Source organism: Photinus pyralis, unplaced genomic scaffold, assembly GCF_008802855.1.
Source record: "Photinus pyralis isolate 1611_PpyrPB1 unplaced genomic scaffold, Ppyr1.3 Ppyr1.4_LG3a, whole genome shotgun sequence".
In the NCBI taxonomy this organism is placed as follows: domain Eukaryota; kingdom Metazoa; phylum Arthropoda; class Insecta; order Coleoptera; family Lampyridae; genus Photinus; species Photinus pyralis.
In genome coordinates this window covers 8,863,055-8,885,666 of record NW_022170509.1, presented here as the reverse complement: position 1 = coordinate 8,885,666, position 22,612 = coordinate 8,863,055, and the positions used below count along the sequence as shown (strand labels likewise).

The following is a 22,612-nucleotide window of genomic DNA, read 5'->3' as shown; positions in this document are numbered from 1 at the left end:
AGGACAATTTGAAACAGTGCGATACACATAGGGAACATTGAAATGCCAGGACCATGGGACTATATTCCTCAAAACCTTCCGTCATGACAGTAATATTACAATGCATAACTAATTGTAACACTATTTCATTAATAATACATGAATAAACACACTACTATTCAACTTGTAAAAATATAGTGTTAAGCATATACAGGGTGAGAAAAATTTGGTGATCACCAAAATATATTTAAACGAACTGAAATAAATAACATAATATGTGTAAAATGTATTAACATTACAAGGACAACAAAACAGAATATGTATAACAGGTTAATTTATCAATTAATGTACATAACTATATTTAATGTCAATCGTTAGTATTTGACACAGTAAGAAAACACAATGCCTTTAAAATTTGTAATACGGGTTCGTGATATAATTCATTTTGACACCAATGTTCTAATCGCCGTCCCAAATCGTAAACGCCAGGAAACGACACGGCAACGTGTAGTATAACAACTTCGGAACTCTTCGGAGCAATAGTTTTAACGGTTCCACTAAAACCGACCCATCGGAATTCTTTAGAAGGGAATTGATGGAATACATTAGGTCTAACTGACTGGGGCGGTGACTCACTGGAACCACAAACACTGTAGTACTCAATATAAGTTTTGCTACAACTCACCTGGTTACACCTGATGTGTTGATAGTAACTAAAGACGTCAAATGTGAGTCATTGTGTAAGGAAATTTGAACTGGAACAATACATATTTGACTACTATCGAAATTATGAGAAACGTGCGTGGTATTAAAAATGCACATCGACACCTGAGCTTTCAACTCCTCAGACGGTTCACTCTCGCCCCCCAACAGCTGAGAATCCCCCGAAGACTTTATCGGATCATAAAGAATAACCACTCCACTATCACCTTGATCACTTTCCTCTTCCACCTGTAGTTTTTCAATCTCTATAGAACTCTGCCCGTTTACTTTTTGCCGGCTTCCTGTATGATCCGTAAAATTTGCAGTCCATTCGAAGAACAGTATACCCTCCTTCTCCTTGGGTTTAGTAATTTGCTCTTCATCCTCAAAGGCATTTATTCTAACCTGATCGGTACGTTCCGCAAAATCTAAGTAAGCCATATTCGATTTCCCTTCCGTATTACTCAACACTACTTCGTGATAAGTTCTCACTGGTGTCATGTGACGACGAGCTCTTAATATAGCGTACGCTGCTTGTTGTGATTGAATATTTATAAAATAATTGCTATTCCCTACGAACTCTAATCCCCAAAGTGAGCTTAAAAATGCGGCCTTAGTGATCATAATATCCACGCATACATTATAATGAAATTTATTCATATTGATCAACTTCGCAGCGAAAAGTAGCTCTTTAAACTTCTCAGACTTGCAACCTTCGGTTAACATGAGATCTATCGCAAGACATTCGTGTACCACTAAATTCCATTCGTGCCTAATTAACCTATACTTCGGATTACACATACGATCACAGTTTTCATAATATAGTAATAAATCTACGGGAACGGAGCCCTTCGCGCTCGGCGCTTTTAGCCATATATTAATCGATAACGAACGGCCCGCCTCCAATTGACCGTTGGGCAAGGATATCTGAGTCACGTGATTTTTTCTAGCCTCTCGTTCTCTTACTGCCGGCGTTTCCGAATCCTCAAGCTCTCTGTAATCGTTAGTTTTGATATTTTCAAACTCGCACATTGATAGAAGAGTCGGCGTCGATGTACCCATGAGAAGCTTGTGAATCGGTTCACTACCAATGTTTCTGATTTCAATCGACACTCGATGGATTTGATCACATAACATTTGTGTATTAATTTCGCTAAACGTAACCTGGAATAGTATAAAAAGGATTAATTAATTTTTTTTGCAATTTCTTCATTGTTAAAGGTTCAAATTCCACAAATATGCAAGCATGTAAGCAACAACTATCACCAGTATTACCACCATAAATAAAGAACAAAATTTATTTGGAGAGAATGTGTCGGTACACATAGTAAATAGTGGAAATAGTTCTATATTAAAATTCTTATCAATAGTGACTATAAGTTAGTAGTAGAAGGAGCTTTTAATTACAAGAATGGCGTTTCCTTAAATACTGGAAACAACGAAAAAACGAGGCTGCTGCTAGTTTCGCGACGGTTGAATAGCGTTTCCACTTGTTTACGCGATTTTTCTTACGGGCAGTCAGCCTCTTTATGTAAAAACGTAATTCGTCGGTATAAAAATAAAGGCTGCAGAAGCAAGTGAAGCAAAGTGGTATAAGAAGTATAACGCGTATTGTTCGATTTCGAAAAAAGTTTTGTCGAGTTGAAAAAGCACGCAGTTACAGTGCACAGTAAGGTATTTTGTTAACGTTCTTTTCTTATTAAAAGCTAAAAGTTTCTATCGTCTGAACAGCTGCCGAAAATTTGTCATCTTATTCATCAAGCCAGTTTTGTTTGTCAAGTTCAGTGTTAACAAGAACAAGTTCAGAAACTGTCACCGTCTAAAGTCAAGCAACGTTGCTCCCGGTTAGTATTTGAATGGGCAACACGATTTTTGGCTCATGCATTTTATTTGCTTTCATTAGAGGAACCTACCATCAAAATTTCATTCAAATTGTTCTATAAATAAGGAAGTTGAGTTTTGCGCATGCGCAACGCGATTTGTTGCGCATGCATATCATTTGCTTTTATTATTTATTTATTTATTTATTTAACCAGAAACCATACAGAATAAAAATTCCAATTACATGGCACGGGGGCTCTGAACAAATATTAGGACTTAAGATCTAATTTTATTTATTATTGAATTTAGGGGATCGTGAAAAAAGTCGATATCATTAACTGAGGACAACTTATTTAAAGTGATCAAGATCTTAATAAGTGGGGAAGTTGTGTTGTTAACTACAAAAATAGTATTATTTTGCCTTAGCTTAACAAATTAGAGGAATCTACCATCAAAATTTCGTTCAAATTGCTCTATAAATAAGAAAATTGAGTTTTGCGCATGCGCAACGCGTTTTTTGCGCATGCATTTTATTTACTATGTTTTTTTCGTTTAAATTTCTCCATAAGTAAGAAAGTTGAGTTTTGCGCATGCGCAACACGATTTTTTTTACATTAATTTTATTTGCTTTCATTAGAAGGACCTACCATCAAAATTTCATTCAAATTGTTCTATAAATAAGAAAGTTGAGTTTTGCGCATGCGCAACGCGATTTGTTGCGCATGGAGATCATTTGCTTTTATTAGAGGAATCTACCATCAAAATTTCGTTCAAATTGCTCTATAAATAAGAAAATTGAGTTTTGCGCATGCGCAACGTTTTTTTTTTTGCGCATGCATTTTATTTACTATGTTTTTTTCGTTTAAATTGCTCCATAAGTAAGAAAGTTGAGTTTTGCGCATGCGCAACACGATTTTTTGCACATTAATTTTATTTGCTTTCATTAGAGGGACCTACCATCAAAATTTCGTTCAAATTGCTTCATAAATAAGAAAGTTGCGTTTTGCGCATGCGCAACGCGATTTGTTGCGCATGCATTTTATTTGATTTTATTAGAGGAATCTACCATCGAAATTTCGTTCAAATTGCTCTATAAATAAGAAAATTGAGTTTTGCGCATGCGCAACGCGTTTTTTTGCTCATGCATTTTATTTACTATGTTTTTTCGTTTAAATTGCTCCATAAGTAAGAAAGTTGAGTTTTGCGCATGCGCAACACGATTTTTTGCACACTAATTTTATTTGCTTTCATTAGAGGGACCTACCATCAAAATTTCGTTCAAATTGCTTCATAAATAAGAAAGTTGCGTTTTGCGCATGTATATCATTTGCTTTTATTAGAGGAGTCTACCATAAAAATTTCGTTCAAATTGATCTATAAATAAGAAAATTGAGTTTTGCGCATGCGCAATGCGTTTTTTTGCGTATGCATTTTATTTACTATTGTTAGAGGGACCTACCATCAAAATTTCGTTTAAATTGCTCCATAAGTACGTACATACAGATGGGAAAAAATGTTATTCTTTAAAAGTTGTTTAAAATGACCTAAAACGTCGACATTTGATGAAATTTTGACATGTCCAAAAAGCGGCTATAGTTACCTTGTTCACGTTAGGAAGTTAAAAAACTAAGTAATTTTAAGATTTTTTATTTTAATTGCGAATAAAATATGTATCATCATCTTTTAACAACGTGCGTATTTCAATTGTCACACATCCATATCACTCTAGAAATTTTTCCCCCCAAGATATTTCTAAGAGGTCCAAGCACTCAATCAACAAAGCTACTGACCAAAGATGAAGATGAAATGCTCTTTCATGCCAAGTAACAAACCACATTAGCATCTCTTCGTCAATCATACTGGCTAATTAACGGTAAAAGCATTGTTTACCAAATTCTACATGTAATGGGCGGTCGAGTTACCATTGGGATTTGAAGTCGTATTTTGTTAAACCTAGGGAAATTACCGCATGTACCGCTCCATAGTACACTTAAACTAAAGTAAGTCTGGCAATAACAAGAAACGTATTGGGGAAAGGAAGCGCGGTTGCCACAACGATCTAAACGTTGCGTTAATTCCATTTGAGCCAGCTGAAAAACCCGGGTTTTCTATTGGTTGTTAAAGCACGCCAGTCGAGGTCATTGTGTTCAGAATAGAGAGTCCGTTTGGGTTCTTCTAACGGGCGAGATTCAAATACCAAAAGAAGTGGGAGAGCTCAATAAATATATTATTATTATTATTATTATTTATTCTTAGCTTATTTCAAGTAAAAACGAACGGATTTCATTTGTGGATTGTGTGAAATGATTGATTTAGCACTTTAACTTGGGGTAAAAATATTCTAAGTAGCGAGAACTTCTAAATTTCGTGTGTGTTGTGGAGACCTTTAAGCAAATTCGGAATTGTGTGGCTGTTTATTTATGAGTGGTAAAATATACGAGAAGGAACATTTTCGAGTCGGAGAATAAAAACCGCGATTAAATAAACTGACATTAGAAGTCAACTCTACCATGAAAGCGATCTGTTGCCACATTTCTAAAGGAAGCGACCAAAATGTTTTTCCTCAAAATATGTCACAATGAACAAGAGCCACGCCATAATTGTTCTAGTCTTTCCAATCCCTGGTAATTATATTCCAGTAGCCTAAACGTACCAGTGCAATACAACGCGTATATACGGTAATGTCTATAAAATTAGCATTATGCGAACATCTGATTTTTACAATATGCGATATGTTTGCCTTTACTAGAACAGGCAAGCACATTACTCAAGGACATAAATAAACCAAACTTAGCAAGTGACACAAGATAGACCTCAGGAAAGAACACACTGGCAGTCAACTCACTGTTTCTCTAATGAAATCAATTGCGAAGAACAACATAAAAAACAAAAAGTCAATGGATATATACAGTATGAGTCCGAATATAATAAAAAAAACATGCGATGCTATTGCACCACTTGCGCCACCTGGATGTTCTAAACCAGAACTACTTTTTCATTCAAGTAATATTTCCACAACGTGGATCAACTATAAAGTATTTAAACAATGGTATTACCTTAAGGTGTCTCAATGCCTTGCATACCTGTACACATTTTAAGATCTATACAGAATATGTAACCTACCTGAAGACATGGAGCCGGTGGCATAACTGAGATGGGTAAACCTAGATCTTCGACTTCGCGCTTTTGCGTTTCCTTACTTATATACCCTAGCTTATTTAAATCCAGCAATTGTTTACCGCTAACCGAAATCTCTTCGCCGGATGGTTCGACATTCACTATGGTATAAAACAAACCTTTTATAAACAAATCTCCGGTTACTAATGGCACAACAGACAATATCAACTCGCGTGAGTTCGTACTTTCGAATGAAAGCGATTTAATCACGTTGGTTTTCAAATAGCTGCTGGCTACTGTGTGACTTGATTCGTTCGATAAAACGTTGCCGTTCGATGTTTTCAAGTTCCAATACAAGCACAAGTCAGTTAAGTGTAACGTTACGGAGAGTGGATTATATAACTTTAAAAACACTTGCACTGGTTCGTTTACTATCGCGATTATATTTGCGTTATTAATATTGTTTATCGAATAAAGAACTACGACCGGCCTAAAAATCATCGGTAACGATCCCTGCGCCTCTTGCACTAGCATTTCCTCTAATTTATTCCACTTCTGTACGGTTACACTATGGTTAGGTGTCTGCAATGATATATCAACCGCAGCAACCCGTGCTGGAATTGATAACGGAGGACTTGGTCCGACTAAAATTTTTGTAGACTCCGATTGCAAGATTGGGAGAACTAAGGTCACCTTATTATTTTCCGATTGACTCATTGCCAGCGACTGAAACAAAATTGTAGAATGTAAAACAGAGAGCTGTCATATTACCCTTTGACTGGAAAGGTACTCTTTCAAGAATAACAGTTGCTGCTCCTTTGACTGCTTGCTTTGGATCGTCATTAACATCGAAAATGAATGAGCTGCTTCGTCTAGCACATTTAATGCGCTCGACAATTTTCCGATAGTATAATGGACGTGGTCTTCCGCAAAGCTCCAGCTTTTATTTTCGTAAACCTGCAACGCCTGCTTATAGCATCGCAACGCGTGTTTCTTCTGCGACGCTTTGGAAAACCGATGGCCCGCCAACACCATGTGGAATGCGTATTTACGAACCATTTGCGGTCGCGTACAACTTAAAAAGTTATACGCGGCCTGTTCCAATAGCAGCGCCGAACGTAAATCCGACTCCTCGCTCGTCATACGGATTAGCTGATGAGCCGCTTCGCCGTGTAAGTTTTTACCTTTCAGGCATTCCGAACTTAGAAGAGTGGCGCGAGTCGCAAACTGGCCCATTCTACAATAATGGAGAACAAAAAGTTCAGTAGTTTCGGAGCTGGTCGCTTAGTCGTTTGGTTTTGAATTTGTATTGTAAATTTACATATATGCCGCTTCATAGCAAACGTGAACAAAATTAATGTCTGGGGATAACAACAAGAAACGTATTGGGGAAAGCAAGCGCGGTTGCCACGATCTCCTCGAACCTAAGAGTTGCGTTCCGTTCTGTTTAAATCCGAGCGCGTGACAAAAATGTAGGTTTACTATTCGTTTAAAAAGGTACGCTAATCGTTGCGTTCAGAAAATACGTCCCGTTTCAGAACTTCTAACGGGCGAGATTCAAATAGTGATAGAAGTGGGAGACCGAGATTTTTGGCGAGCTATCACGTACAAACACTGGTGTAAAAAAATTGATTACCGATCGACATTTTTTAGCTGCGTTGCGAAAAATATCCTCGCGTATGTTTGAAGATTTACGGTTGATAGAGGAACATTTCGAGTGAAAGAACCGCTTTTCAAATATAAACTCATAGCGTGGTCAAAGTACACATACAGGGTGTTTTTTTGGGAGCTTTAGTTAAACGTTTCTGGGAAAGTAAAATAGGTAGGTTTTTGAAAATTTGAACTTAGGAGTTACTCTGAAGGCCGAATCGATGTAAAATATTTTCAAAATGGCCGCACTTCCGGAAACACCGGAAGTAGATCGTAACTTCGTTATTTTAAATGGCAACCCCTATTTTTTATTGCATTTTTGGATTCTACGTGAAATTTCAATCCGTTTGATACCCATATGTCGATATCTGCTATTTATGGTTTTTAAGTTATTTTGACTTTAAGAAAAAAAAATGGCGGATGCAGACGGTACCTTGATAATTGATTACTTGAAAACGGTTGCAGTCATGGCAACCCATTTTTATCAGTGCATAGAGAATGAATAGGGCTTTCTTTTAGTGTACTTAAAAAAAAGTTAAGTTGCGTACAACCGCACCTATGGAGATCCAAATTTAAGAAACTTTAAAGTCTAAAAACTCAGTTTTTTTAAATGGAATGACCATGTTCTTACTATTGCATGAGATAGAAAATCGAAATTGGCATATTTTGATATTACATGTTCCTATAGCTATCTTTAACACTTTTCTCTATTTTCATTATTTAAACCGAGATTTAAAGTGAAAAAACAAATAACAAAATTTTCGACCAAAGTTCTTCCGGAAAATTGCTTACCTAAATTGGTAAAGATTTTCTCATATTAAGCACAATCCTTTTAACTAGATACCTAAATTTGAATTGGAATTTGATGTGGAAAGAAGTTAACTACACATCTGTTTCCATATTTCTAAAGGAAGCGGCATTTCCCAATGAGTGGAAAGATCAAATGTTACAAGAAGGAAATATTACTCGCACGGCAATTACTGTAAGTTATTTCAAATTTTTTGATTTGTATACAGTAGTGATCGGTTATTTCTAGGAAATAAAATATTATGATTGTTTGAAGTAATTTTGATATTCCTAAAGGAATCAACCCGTGACAATTATTTGCATGAAACAGATTTTGCATTTTTATTAACAAGAATCGAATCCAAACTAAGGATTTTGGTTATTATTTAATCTTTGTGACGCTTTAAAATCGCGAATAATACTAAAGTGAAAGTGAAAAATGGGCTATGAATAAAAAGAGGATTTAGTGTGTCGAAATTACTTACTTGCAAACGTTTAGGTATGTGACAATGCTTTCTTCCATATAATCCAATGTTTTCCTAGTCGACTCGTTCGCCATATACGCCGCTAAGCTGGCCATCTCTAAGGCGCCGGCGTAATAAAACCACGCCTGATCAGAATTAAAATCTCTTTTCGCCGTGTGGTACACTTGGAACGCCATGTTGTAGTGACCAAACATAAAGTAAAGATCTCCCAATTTGCGCATAATCAATTCTGGCGAGTCAGGAGCGTACCTTCAACGTATCCGTTAGAAACACAAAAAAAGCTTCGAGTTACCTATTTACATTTGTATACTCCCGTTAGTATTAGTAGCACCTTTATTGGGAGTGAACCATCTTTTAGTTGCACTAAACAACGACTTGCTGACACCTTTTTTGTTCAGAACACTGTCCGTCAAAAACTGTATCTGTCTTTCGGTGTCAGGTAAGAGTGCGCGCGTACAAAACTCGTGGATGAACAACTTTATTTGCTCAACATCCTCCGTTGTCAAACACATACCATGTGTTCTATAAGAAGGTACGATAGGAGCTCTCTCAAGCGATTCGCTCTACAAACAAACCTTTGAAATGAATTACGTCGTTAACGGAAACTTACCAAATTTTGACATTCAGTATCCGGACTCAGTGGGTGGTAAGGCAAGGTACTACTACCGCAAGAGGTACCGAAACCATTTTCCGAAAAAGCTAACTGTGTTCTAGAACCATAAGGTGAGTTTTCGCCGCTTGATTGAACGCTATCAACCTCAAAAGTACTTGAAACGTACTGACTCCAAGGATCGGGCAATTGTTCGTTAGTATGTTCGGGCGGTCTCGAATTCATTCGTAGTAAAAAGCAATTGCTAAGCCCGTAGGATACTTTCAATGCTTCTAAAGTTTGAGTCGCTCTAAAAATATATATTATCACATCACTGCCGATTTGTTCACTTAAGTACAATTCAGAAATTAAAAAAAAGATTTGCTAACAATGCAATTCCAAGATGGCGCCACATATACTGTCTTTCCACCTAAAGCTCATTAGCACTGTTACCTAACATATACGGTGAGTGACGTCACAAAAGCGGCGAGTAAAGTGCGGCCGTCGATGCGGTAGAAAATAAACGTAAAGTCTGAAAGTGAAGTGTCACTGTATGCTCATGGGATAAAACATTGCAGAATTATTCCCACCGTACTGGTTCTCTCCTTCAATTAGTGTGTTAACTTCCAGAGCGGCACCGTTTTTTGTGATGTCACCCACCGTACCTTGACGGACGCTAAAACACGGTATCGCTTTTGAGGAAACCCTAGCTTTATTTAATGAGCATTCAGAAGTACCGTATGTCCTATTTCAAAATGTTTGGACCACCGTTTCTAAAATTTGACCCAATGTTGGTATTTTTAAATGCAACATCATGTATATATTAACGTTAATTTTTTGCATTCTTTTTCCCGGTTACATTGATGTATTGTAACGGAGCACCTATTTTCTGCTAGAAGTTAGAACCATACCATACACTTGTCAGCCGACCAGCTCTGCTGAGCACCCTGTATTTACATTAGGCCTCCGAAAATAGTTATTTCTGTTTGAAAGTTGGAAGTATAGGGTAGAAATTAGTGGGTTAATTTCTAGAGCCGCCCGTTACGAAGAATAAAAAACCGTATTTCATTTGCCGTTGACAACGGGGATATTTAAATTGCTTTTACAGCCGCCGAAACCTCTCTTGACGGGAAGAAGAGAGAGAATCAATCTTGTTAAGTTTTAGGTCCATGAATTACCCATTAATCGATATTAGTTTTCTAATGGCAGGTTTACGCCGATATCACCCTGCTGATTGATCACAACATTCCAATTAACAATAAATAGGTGTTACCGATTTTAGACATTTCAATCCAGCCAATGAAGTAAGTGTAAATAACAGTAGCTAATTAAAGCTGTTATCGAAAGCAGTCGGGTGAGGTGTCTTTGGATGTGCTCTAATTTTTCCAGGTGTTTGTAAGTGGTTCCCAATTTTTATGATGACCAGAAGCTTAGAAATAAAATAAAGAACTTTTAATTGTCGCCGCAAGGATACACCGTCGAGCAGGTAAAGCTGACGGTAGAAACGTGTCATTTAAGAAATTTGAAAAATGATATAATCTAAGACAGTAGAACCTCGATTATCCGGGCATCGGATTATCCGTGCCGCGATTTCCCTGCATTGAACTTATATTTTTGAGCTTTACATTTTAAATTTACGCACCATATGTCAGATAACTAACACTGATCAAAGTTTTTCACATAAACCAAAGTGACTGACAGTTTCAAAAGCATGACTATCTAAAAATATGCGCTATTTTGGCAAAGTTAATTTATCAGTGTCAACATTTTAGTTGGGTTTTAGTTTTTTAGTACACACAAATCTCAGAAACGGTGACCCAAACATTTTTTTTACTACGCCACTGGATTCTACGTAAAAATATCTAAAATAGACAGTTTTTACTATTTTCTATCTTACATGGGTAGTAAGATATGATAACATCTATGCCTTGGCGGAAACAACTTTGAATTTTTGGTGTACACCTCTCTGAATTAATTTAAATTAACGTGAATTAATTTGAATTAGCGTGCATTAATTAGAATTAACGAGAATTAATGTGGAATTGATTAGTATGAATTAGTTTGAATTAACGTGAAATAATTTGAATTCACGTGAATTAATTTGAATCAACGTGAATTATTCTGAAGTGACGTGAATTAATTTCAATTTCTTTCCATTTATCACTTCCAACTAACACTAACTTTTGTAATTATGAGCCGATTTTGACCAAACTTAATGGGTTGATGTGACTCATAAATATCTCAGTCGTTTGTGAATTTACACCATTTTAAAACAAAATGGCGGCCACCTTTATGTGTTAAAAGGCTGTAACTTTTCCTAATTTTAACCAATTATGACTAAACGATATAGCGTTAGGATAGTTAAGGATGCGCGGGAGTCTTGGAGTTCCAGAAATCCGAGACATGCGCACAGAGTGCTATTGAATGACAGCATCGATACCTTGGAAGATGCGTACAAAGTTAGGTTAGGTTAGGAAGGAATGCGTAAAGGCGGTTACCGAAATGGAGGAGGCTTTAGTGTGTAGGGCGGTTAAAGAAATCTACCTACACCTGATCGGTCGAGCCGAATGGGAGTTTGACACTATTAGAACCCATTTCAACATTTTTTGGCATGATTACGTCCATAAGAATTGGCGGATCCACTAGAAATTTGGCAGCTATCATTATCACAACCGTAGTTCCAATTAAATGAGTTGCAGAAACAGCATCCGATTAAGCCGCAGTGCGCTAGCACCACTTGACCTCTATTTTTATCGGTACGCGTCAACTCGCCACTGGACCACTCGCCACCGACTGACTCGCCAACGGGACAACTCGCCACTGCGACAACTCGCCAATGCGACAACTCGCCAACGGACGACTCGCCACTGCGACAACTCGCCAACGAAATATTTTTCCCTGTTTAATGTGTCGTTCAAATAACGATGTGATTGTCAAATTTTCTATTCAAATAATAATTTGCAGAAGATGTCGTTATATCAAAATGCAGTAATAGAAACAGGTATAGGCGGTTGGGTCTTCATTCAAATATTGACTACAATTTTTCGATTAACTTTTTTTACAAAATTAGGGAAATTGACTATTGCATTTGTGGGATGCATTTGTATGACACGTTAAACAGGGAAAAATATTTCGTTGGCGAGTTGTCGCGTTGGCTAGTCGGTCGGTGGCGAGTGGTCCGGTGGCGAGTCGCCCTTGGCGAGTTGACCGTGTCCCTATTTTTATTCAGGTCAGTGGCTGGCACCCAGATCAAGCTTACACTATTAGTCTCACCTGATCCACCTAGAATCGCCTGAATTCAAGCGTCGTAGCCGATCGGAACCTGTCGGATGGCTCTCACTGCACGTGTATACAGTGCGTAAATGTTAACTCTGATCATGCAAATCTCCTGCATGTAAAACTCATATGTTCAACTCTAAAATATACATGATCGATGATCCACTAGAAATTTGGCAGCTATCATTATCACAACCGTAGTTCCAATTAAATAAGTTGCAGTAAACAGCATCTGATTAAGTCGTGAGTGGTCTCAAAAGAAGCGCTCTTAATTAACTGTAATTTTAAGACCAATTACAGATTTTTATGTTTATCGCAGGTCGCAGAATGAATTCCTTAAGTATTAATTTTTGGATGTAAACAATGAAAAACACTGTGTCGGCTGGAAAAACCGTCGATCTCTCCATGAAGGGACCGAAATTTTATAAACGGTAAAGCCGTTGTTTAGTGGGGATCTTTTTGCCTTTGGTCATTGAATAAGTAATTATAGGAAGAAGCATTATCCTGTAATAAAAATTGGTGGAACAATATGGGTACCGTCCTGGAATACTAATTACTTATTCCATGGTACTGTTTAATATTGTAACATATTTCTTTGTTATTAAAATAATTTAAAACAGTGAATATATGTAAACAATCAAAAAAGTACACATACACCACAAGAATATTTACGTAAAAATCATTACAATCAAGTAGACAGGTAAGTTGCCTGGGTTTATTGGATCATTAAGTCGGTATACATTTGTAAATTAAGGGTTATTAGGTATAGTCGTGATTGAAAATTGTTTATTTACTGTTAAGTCTTGTTACAAGCTTCATCAGAACTTCCTCTTATTGACGTGTGCAAAAATGGTATTTACTAAGTGCTGTAGGCCATGGGGCCAGAAAGTTACAGCCCAACGATCAGATCAGAAAATAATTGCATCTGAAACCGTCAACTCAATCAACTGTAGCAATATTAAGTTATGAATGTGCCCCATTCGAAGTCAAAACAATATTACCTTTCTTAAATTCGCATTTGCTACAAAATGGTTATCTACAGTAGTGTTCTTTAGTGTTAAAACAATCTTTTTCATATAGATAATGGCCCGTATGAATAAAAGTAAGCAAATGCTTATACTTGAAAAATTCAAAGTAAATACTCGTAAGTGCTCCTTCGCACTGGGCAACTTAGCAGCGCTTCTAAGCAGAAGGGCAGACACAGTGCAGCGCTGCTAAATCATGCTAAACAGACCAGTATGAAGGGACAGTTTCGAGTATTTACTTTGAATTTTGCAAGTATAAGCATTTGCTTACTTTTATTCATACGGGCCATTAATGCGGCGATTATCCGATTAATGTGATAAAGTTGGGGTGCATTTCCGTTTAAACCTTAGGGGAAGGGAAACTAGAATCGAGAACCGAGAAGACATTGAATAAACGCCGCCCGTACCAAATACGCAGCAAATTGGCAACAAGGCTGACCTGTCTGCATTATTGATAGCTTAGAGAAGGAAAGAGCATAGTCTAATATTGAAAGCACTATACTTGAAAAGCAAGAAATGCGAATTTTTGTATTAACGGTATGCAACCAATATTACAGTAATGCTCAAAAACCCATCCGCGTTTTGCTTCTTCCTACAATTATTTATTCAATACTTTCGTGTTGTAAATTTTTCACTGTACTCGCGTACCGTTTAAATTTTAAAGGTTATCACGGGGGGAGGGGGCTACTTGCTTTGCTTGTCCCGCTTTTGATTTGCTGTAACTACCCTTAATTACCTATGCTTTGTTGCTTGTGTTCTGAATACAAAAATTTCTGTTTTGGTGAACAAGACCGCACGCCTTGGTGGCGCTCGAGTTCACCCGTGCGATACTATGTTCGACTGTATTAATGCAAATTGCGCCATAATATTCTGGAACTTTCAAGGTCAGAAGATCAGGTGTCCGCCGCCGTCGCAAAAATAATGATTCCAGATAAACATTAGGAAAGCACAAACTCTGTAAAGTAGACGGTGCGCGTATACGCGTGGTAGTAGTGCTTTCTGCCACAGGGCCGCGCTGCGACATTTAATTTATACAGCATATTCAACACTATCTATTGAGAATTGAGCTTCGAGTGCTTGCGCTTCCGTCATCTTAATATAATAAATAAAACCATTAAAAAAACAAAGTGGGCCTAGGACTATAAAATTTTGCAAGTCGATTCAGTTTTTCATTCTGAACAACTTTTCACGGGTATGCAAAAAACGTTTTTTGAAAATTTCAAAGGCCCCATTGATTTTTCGAAATTAAAATTATGCCACTAAGCAGGGCTGAACCCCAGAAGTTCAAAATTCAATTTTACAATCAGGAGACACACTGTATATTCCTAAAACTCTTTGATACAACTTATTCACTGTACCAGTTGCAAAATATCAAGTGCTATAAGTGTACAGAATTGCAATCTCATATAGGATGATATACCATTTAATGTTTAATGGGGTGGTTTCCCCCTTGGTGATCGGTTGTAATTCAAAATTGGAGATGGAGATGACAGGCTGTTATCTTTAGATTGGGTGTCCAAGAAACGGTTTTGGATAATCTCTGTAATAGTAAAACATATGACCCATTGAAGTTTGTTCCGTGTACTGTACATTATACAAATAACACTTTGTGAACGTCACTTCCACATAATAATTCCCATTTTGCATTTGGTTCTGAGCACTTTTACCTTTGTGAGTCGATGATTTTATACACCCTGTACACTTCTTAAAAATAATCGAACAATACTTACTTATCGCTATCACCAGTCGTATTATCGTGTACAATAAGATAATACCGCAGTACATTGGAATGAAACCATTTCGGTAGTTTGTTAGGAATGATGTTTTGAATTTGACTAAGAGTCTGATTGTGCCTCGTCATGGTGTCAACAGGATTAACTTCGTTCGAGGCGGCGACTAATATGCACGCTAGGAAGTGTTTGGTGAACTCATGGTCAGATGGGAACTGCACTTGCAAGAAGGTATCGCGCCAAGATTCGAACCATGAAGTCGAAGTAGGCACGTCTAAATTATATTTCCCTATTTGGTATTTTTGTGTCCTCGGCTCCACGGACTGGCTAACGCAGGCATTCAGGAACTTTCTCGCTAGCGTCGGCTGAGGTGGTCTAAAGTTCACGTCTAACAATGATATTTTTAAGTTATGAATTGTCAATACTCCTCCATTTGTGTCTTGTAGATAAACTAAAATTGAAGCTGAAAGTCGGCTATGTTAAGTAGAACATCCGTACCATCCGAATTAAGCTTGCAGAAAGGTTGCACCAGTTCTGTAAACGATAGGTTGTTCTTCTGACATATGCTATCCACTGCGGGGCTGCACAAAACGGCAATTTGTGGAGTGAATGTGTTCTTAATAAAATCTTGAGATGACAACTTTGAGTGGGACATTGTACGATTCGTGCACGGACTAGTACTACACAACTTTATCTTAATCTGCTATTTAAATCTGCCCATGTTTACGATTAAGTTTCAATCACTTTAAAGTGTTTGGAGATCTTCCCTGAAAACATTGAGGTTACCTCAATTAGATGCAAAATTATTTCTAGGACATACCTAAGTGTTAACTTTATTAAAATCTTGATCTGATACTAATGTAATTAAAGCTTTCCTTTCAATTAAATGTAAATTTACAAATTATGATTATGTTTCTTGAAAATTTTGAGTTATTGTGTAAACATCGTTGCCAAATTATGTTGTCTTGATGACACTTGTCAGTTGTCATACCAAGCGTAGCAGAGGCGTAGCACACTGGGGGACAGGCCCTACTAGTCCAGTTAAATATTCGCCCCTTAAAATTTGAGCATTTGATATTACTTTTCCCCATATTTCGACCCCGCTGAGCCCGAAAATGCCTGTTGCCAAAGCGAAATTACAACCGGAAATGATAAATTGAGGATGGCGGCCAATTTCGAGTTTTCTTCGAATTGAACGCTGTAGTGAGTCTCAGTGACGAAGACACTCTACCAGTATGACTAAATATACGTTTTCAGGCATGCTAAATCAAAAAATACAAATAAAAAAATTATGGAGATCGTGTATTTCCCAAGATGGCGGCTAAGATGTCGACCAAAAATAGTTTTAAATGCGCTTTTCACTTAACTAGTGTGACATGTCTATAAAATACATATTTATGATTTTTAGCATAAGGAATAGAAAATAACTTTTGGGCTAAACTTTATTGCTAAATTAGGTGAAAAAAACTTTTCACATCGAATTTAAGCAGATAATTTTACATGGATTACACAACTTTATCCATAGCACATTTTCCTTTCTACAACTGGAGCAAATGACAAATTCCGGGCAGGTCATAGCGATGAGGTGCTCTCGAGATAAGTGAGGTTTCTGCTTTGGCAAATAAGGAACATAAGAGATAACTCATGAAATCACTTGGGTATTTGAAGAGAAGAGTGTATTTTTAGATTTTCTAATGTTTTAAAACTTAGACATATTCGACACATTTCCATGTCACTGGGGACCATAATAATGCCCAATTTAAAAAACGCCAAACTGGCCACCGCTTTAAATATCTCACTTCCGGTTGAGATTTCACTTTGGCAACGTGCATTTTCGATTTCTTGCAATACCAGGGACTGCACTGGTCGGAAGAAAAATGTGCCATGCAGAAAGTGTAAAACAATCTGCTTAAATTCGGTGTCAACGGTTTTTTAAATTGTATAACTCAATTTACTGCAATAAAGTTTAGCCCAAAACAAAAGTGATTTTTAAACGTATTCCTTATTTAAAAAACATATATCTAGACATGTCACACGAGTTTTTAAATGAAAAAAGCAATTAAATCTATTTTTGCCCACCATCTTAGCCGCCATCTTGGAAATCACGATCTACGTAATTTTAAAGTGTATTTTTAAATCTTCATGCCTGAAAACATCTGTAGTGATAGTGGTAGTGTTTCTATTCCACTGCATGCAAACCACTGTATCGTTTAATTCGGAAAGAAACGCCAACCTGGCCGCCATCTTCAATATGTCACTTTCAGTTGAGATTTCACATTGGCAACACGCCTTTTTTTTCTATCTCAGCGAGGTCGAAATAGGGGGAAAGACTGGTTTCCAAAAAATGTAATGCTCCTCAAATTTCGATTTTTCGAAACATTAACTAGACTATACCACTCCCCCCTTTATCTTGGATTGGAACCCATATGAAATATACTCAGGTAGAATTCTTTAATAGTTCCGGTTCTGTGGTGTAAGTTTTCATTTCGTATTTGGCGATATCCTTATGTAGAGATATCGCAATCGCTCCATCTCGTCTATAGAGACAGTACACGAGAATTTATGTATGTACGTACACATATTGCACCCTTTTCTAAATTTGAATAATCCGCCACTGGTTGCATAAGTTACTGACGACTTACCTCGTTGGTGTAAACCCTTCTTAATATGATAATATTCATATTCGATATGGCACAAAGTTTATGTGGTTGTCATTTGTTGTAAGTTTTTTTCTTTGTTTCGTTATTTTTTATAGTTTATCTCTTGTTATATAGTCAGATGTTTTAAGTGCATGTTACCACTAAATTAATACTCCTGCAAAAATTTCTCTTAATTAGTCAACTTGAAAAATAAAGCCAGTTATAAGGTTGCCCTTATCAAAAAAAAACTGTGATGGACATGATAGAAACAGATGCAACTCCAAGTGCACCAGGAAGTAACGAAAAAGTTACACATGATGACCCTAATAATGAGGAGCAAACGACATACAGAAATACATCTGGCAAAAAGAAATCCAAAGGGAAACCAACTAACTGTAAGAATTTTCTGTATTACCAATTTTGTGCTCACCTTTGCATTTATATAGTGACCAAAAATGTTTTCTATGTAAACAATTGTAATGGTGTTCATTTTGGTGAAAAAAGAACAGTCATTATCGAAACAAAAGGGGATAGAAAAACGAGAAAGAAACCTGTAGGAATGCCGGAATCTGTTTTAAAATTAACACAAAATGAAGAAGAATTACAAACAGAAACTATAAATTTAATAAAGTCACACGTTGGTGAAAATTGGAGAGACGTCTTTCGTGCACTAAATTATTCTGATCAGGAAATAGATCAACAGGAATACTTACATCACCTGAGTGGAATTGCAGAGGTCGTATTAGTTTGAATTTGTTATAATGTTAACATTTACATTGTACAGATAGTCTACCAACTGTTGCTCGATTGGAAGCGGAATAAACCTGATGAGGCCACCTTGGGCAAGTTGGTATCTGCTTTATGGAATTCGGGAGAAGAAGATGCAGTTCAACAAATCTTGTCTTCCAAATGAACATCTTTCTAATTATCATTTGGTTTTATTTTCATGTTTTGTATGTACCTACCATTTTTAATATTATACTTCCATGATTTTTAATGTAAATACAATTAAATTTTTTATAGCTGCTTTGGTCTATGTTTCACTAACAATCACCATAGTCTTGCACTCCGATTGCGCAACTGTGGGTTTGTTTCAAACTTCCGAAGAAGTACAATATTAGTAGCTTTAGGTAGTGGAGGGAGATTCGACTTCAAAGAATAGACAAGTAAATTCATACACCCTGGCATATTGCCCCCCTTCCAATTTGTACATGAAAGAATCTCCCTTGAAAAGTTTGCCCATTGAGGTTTCTTCATCAGTCCCCAACAGGAACTTACTTGATCGGCTTAATTTCCCCTAGAAGAACTTGCCGTTGGAATAACTTATGTTCTGTGAGAATACATATTCGCCCATGGAGTTTTCACCCAAAACAAAAATCCTCCCACACTGAAATGCTCGCCCACAAGGAACATTCATGTTCAAGCAAGCTCAATTGCAGGGGGTTGCCTCCCCACCGTAGAAAACATGTTCCCTCAAAATTCGCTCCCAGAATATGGAATTTTATTCCCCAAGGAAAATTCTCCCCCGGACGGGAATACTCTGTCACCAACGAAAATTCGCATTCAGGAAAGCTCTACCGACCCAAGGCAAAATTTGGCTCCTCAAGGGAAGTTCGATCCCGAAGGACACCCCGAAAATTCATGATCAAGAATTTTCGCCCACAGGCAATTTTCCACCGAAAAATTCGTTCGTAAAATATTTTTCGCCTGGAATTTTAGCTCCCATCTCGGCAGAATATACCTACTAAATTCTTTGTGTATCCCTTCTCCAAAATACCATCATACAGGACCCTGAAGGATTTGAATATGTTTGGGGAAAATGTATAGCACTGGCAGGGGGTCTGGGCGGTATGGGAGAATAACTGCCAGGAAAGAGAGATTCGGTAGCACTTCTCCAAAGAACCATTATAAGTGTTCTCAGAACATTTTTTAGGGGAAAATATGGAGCACTGGGGTGACCTAGGGGGTGGCTGTGAGGTATGGAATACTCCAAGAATGGAACACTTAGATTTTGTAGCCCTTATTTGAACATGCGGGGGGGAAAATTTAGGATCGGCGCAGGTATGGAATAGGAAAAAAATACGGTTGCCCTTTCCGAAAAAAGCGCCATGAGGGCCGATCATGGGAACTTTGAGCAATTAGATCTCACACAAGTTAGGATGCTGGCTGCATCAGGTACCGCTCTCGCGGGATTCATGTCCATTCACCGCCTGCTACCATTTCAGGTTAATGCCATTCGCCCTCAAGAAGGCTCCATCAACATTCCAAAAACTAATTACCCAAGGGGGTACGATGGTATACCGGGACGCACCCACCACAACATTATCTACTCCGAGACCTGGGAAGCATATGTACCACCTACACCTTACCCTCTCCAACAAGACAACACTGACAGTCATATGAGGACAGTTGTAAACTGCGTACCTTTCGAGGAACTCAGTCCTTGAAAGGGTTCGTAAGATTTTTAATAGGGCCATGCGGACTGGGAAGATCTTACGATCTTTCAGCGCAGGACCATATTAGAATGTCTAAACGAGGATCATGTATAATCTTTTGTGGTAACATGGAGGGTCTTCCTGAAATTCAAAAATTTCGTAAGAACCTTTTAAAAGACCCGGGACAAAAAGTGGGGACACTGAGGTTTCCATGCGGCAAATATAAGTCTACCATCGGGTGAACCTCTCGCATATGCCTCCTGCAAACACACTTTCCGCAAGGACTACGCATAACTTCGGACCCGCCAAAAGGGGCTCCTGTAGCCCTGGGAGCGCGTTTCAAGATACCGAGAGTTAATAACACTATCGTTCGATTCAATTAGAGAGGGCGCTGAAGGCTAGAGGGTGTCCGCAGAATGGAGTGTCAGTGTTGTCTCCACTGCTGTGTTGCCTGGTATACTAGAAGGACTCCTCGCCGCACTGTGAATGAGGACCGAGCACACTAATATGGACAAAATCTCTAAGTGATGGTGAACTACTACACAGAACTGGCTGAGGTCGATGTGGACGAGCAGACAAAAAAATCTCTTCCCCTACTGTCATTAATCTCTTTAAAAAATGCCCAACAATTACCCGACACGATCTACAGGTTTGAAAATGTTTGGGTATCATCTTAGTGTAAAGAATAAGTATCATCTAGAAAGCGCAAGTAAAGCAACAGCTTCTTTTATCCCCATTAAACTTGAATTTGATCGTTTTTCCCGAAAAATAACGCAAAAAAGATACTATCTTAAGTGAAAATAATTATGCCACTCTGCTTGTGCCGCGTACTAGTCGTTACACCTATTCCCAAATCTCCTTTGGAAAAGCAATTTAAAAAATTGAAAAGAATTATAATGGTGGTGTCATCCCACCGAAAGCTATAAAATTATTTCAATTACCTAAGTAGGCCATACATTATTCTAACTATAATTTCTAAAAGTTCAAGCATTTCATGAGAGAGGGAGGAAAAGTTGTATAGAGTAAAACAGGAAAATAAAGACTATTATCATTGAATAATATTCAGATTTATTATTCAATGATATAACGGAATATGAGAAAAAAACGCAGGTCGATTTATATTTTACTATTCTAAATTGAAGTCGATGCATTTACTGGTGTTAGGTATATTGACTCCTATCATAAACCTAATTAATTTATGCAACCCCTTTTGCAACTCGTTGTTGTAGCGTCAAACAGGGTTGATAATTAGGGACATGATCAATGATCTTTTCTTAAATTATGCGCAGAGCAGAGTCGATTAATATAAAATCACCTTCTGATTCATTGTAAATATATGTATATGAAAGGATAGTATATTAGTAATAGGACCATTAATAGAATAATGAATTTTATTCAGTAAGATTCTTTTAAACTAAATTTGAAGAGATTAAAGCCAGGGAAGCCTGTAAATAAACGAAACGAAGTAATCTCTTGAATGTAAGACCACCTTTAAATAGGGACGGCATAATTAGAGTTGGAGGTATGGTGACATTATCAAGTTTCAATTATGGTAAGACGCATCCAGTTTCTGAAAAGGAAATCACCTTACTAAACTCTTATTCGAGCAGTATTATCAAATTTTGTTTCGTGATGGCTCAATTCATTATTATGTGCTATAAGAAAAAGACGCTCGTATTTCTTTATTCATTTACTCTTTACTAACTCTGAATATAAAATAATATTGAAAAGTACGGTGTTATCCCAAATAGAATCTGTACTAAGCTTATGCCTTCTAGTTATTTGAAATTCTAATAAGATGTGCTACGTAAGCACGTTTCCTGTCTGGAAGATCTTTTCTTACCGTTCGTTCAACGTGGTATCAAGTGCTACAAAAATAGCGCATCCATTTTCAATTATATGTTTATTGATTAAAAGTTGTAGCCATGGCTTGTTAAAAGAACACCTTCCTCTTGCCCCCGTTAGACCAGTTCCTGTTGATATTAACCCAATTAATATGGTGTTTCTTCTGCACCCCTTTTGGCCATTAGAACTTTCTTAGAACATGGTTGTAACCTCGGTAGTAACATCCAAACCATCCATCTTATCAGCCTGGAAAATTACTAGAAAATTTTCGCGAACATGCATTTCTACAAAAATATAAAAAAAATGTGCTATTGTGGCCACTTTGTCCGTCCGTCCGTCCGTCCGTTCGTCCGCTCGTTTTGAGACGCTACTAGTTTTTTTATCTTAAGAGCTATTGTTCTACTTTTTTTCTCTATTTGGTTCGTTATGGTGTCGAGTCTTGCACCAAGGAAGGAATTTTTTCTGTACCGCTTACAAAAAAGTTAATGTAAAAAAAACAAAACACCGTTTTTTACATGTTTCATAATTTGACA

The 22,612-nt window shown here is 37.3% G+C and overlaps 2 protein-coding genes across 3 annotated transcripts; one reads left to right on the top strand and one right to left on the bottom strand.

The window, feature by feature from the left end:
• Positions 1-250: 250 nt before the first annotated feature.
• On the bottom strand, positions 251-16,136 carry LOC116165420 (trafficking protein particle complex subunit 8). Its single transcript, XM_031479855.1, has 10 exons — positions 15,981-16,136; positions 15,659-15,927; positions 15,161-15,611; positions 9,151-9,439; positions 8,841-9,103; positions 8,541-8,789; positions 6,391-6,856; positions 5,626-6,345; positions 665-1,845; positions 251-614 (listed from the first exon to the last, which is right to left on the bottom strand). The coding sequence occupies exons 2-10, from the start codon at positions 15,813-15,815 to the stop codon at positions 347-349; spliced, it is 4,044 nt and encodes a 1,347-aa protein (XP_031335715.1). The 5' UTR covers positions 15,816-15,927; positions 15,981-16,136; the 3' UTR covers positions 251-346.
• A 1,653-nt stretch (positions 16,137-17,789) lies between these two features.
• On the top strand, positions 17,790-18,821 carry LOC116165421 (protein immune deficiency). Of its 2 annotated transcripts, XM_031479857.1 has the most exons (4): positions 17,790-17,880; positions 17,935-18,194; positions 18,246-18,535; positions 18,584-18,821. In XM_031479857.1, the coding sequence occupies exons 2-4, from the start codon at positions 18,053-18,055 to the stop codon at positions 18,710-18,712; spliced, it is 561 nt and encodes a 186-aa protein (XP_031335717.1). In that variant the 5' UTR covers positions 17,790-17,880; positions 17,935-18,052; the 3' UTR covers positions 18,713-18,821. The 2 variants fall into 2 exon arrangements, with proteins under 2 accessions (XP_031335717.1, XP_031335716.1); XM_031479856.1 differs by having other exon boundaries at positions 17,833-18,194.
• Positions 18,822-22,612: the final 3,791 nt, after the last annotated feature.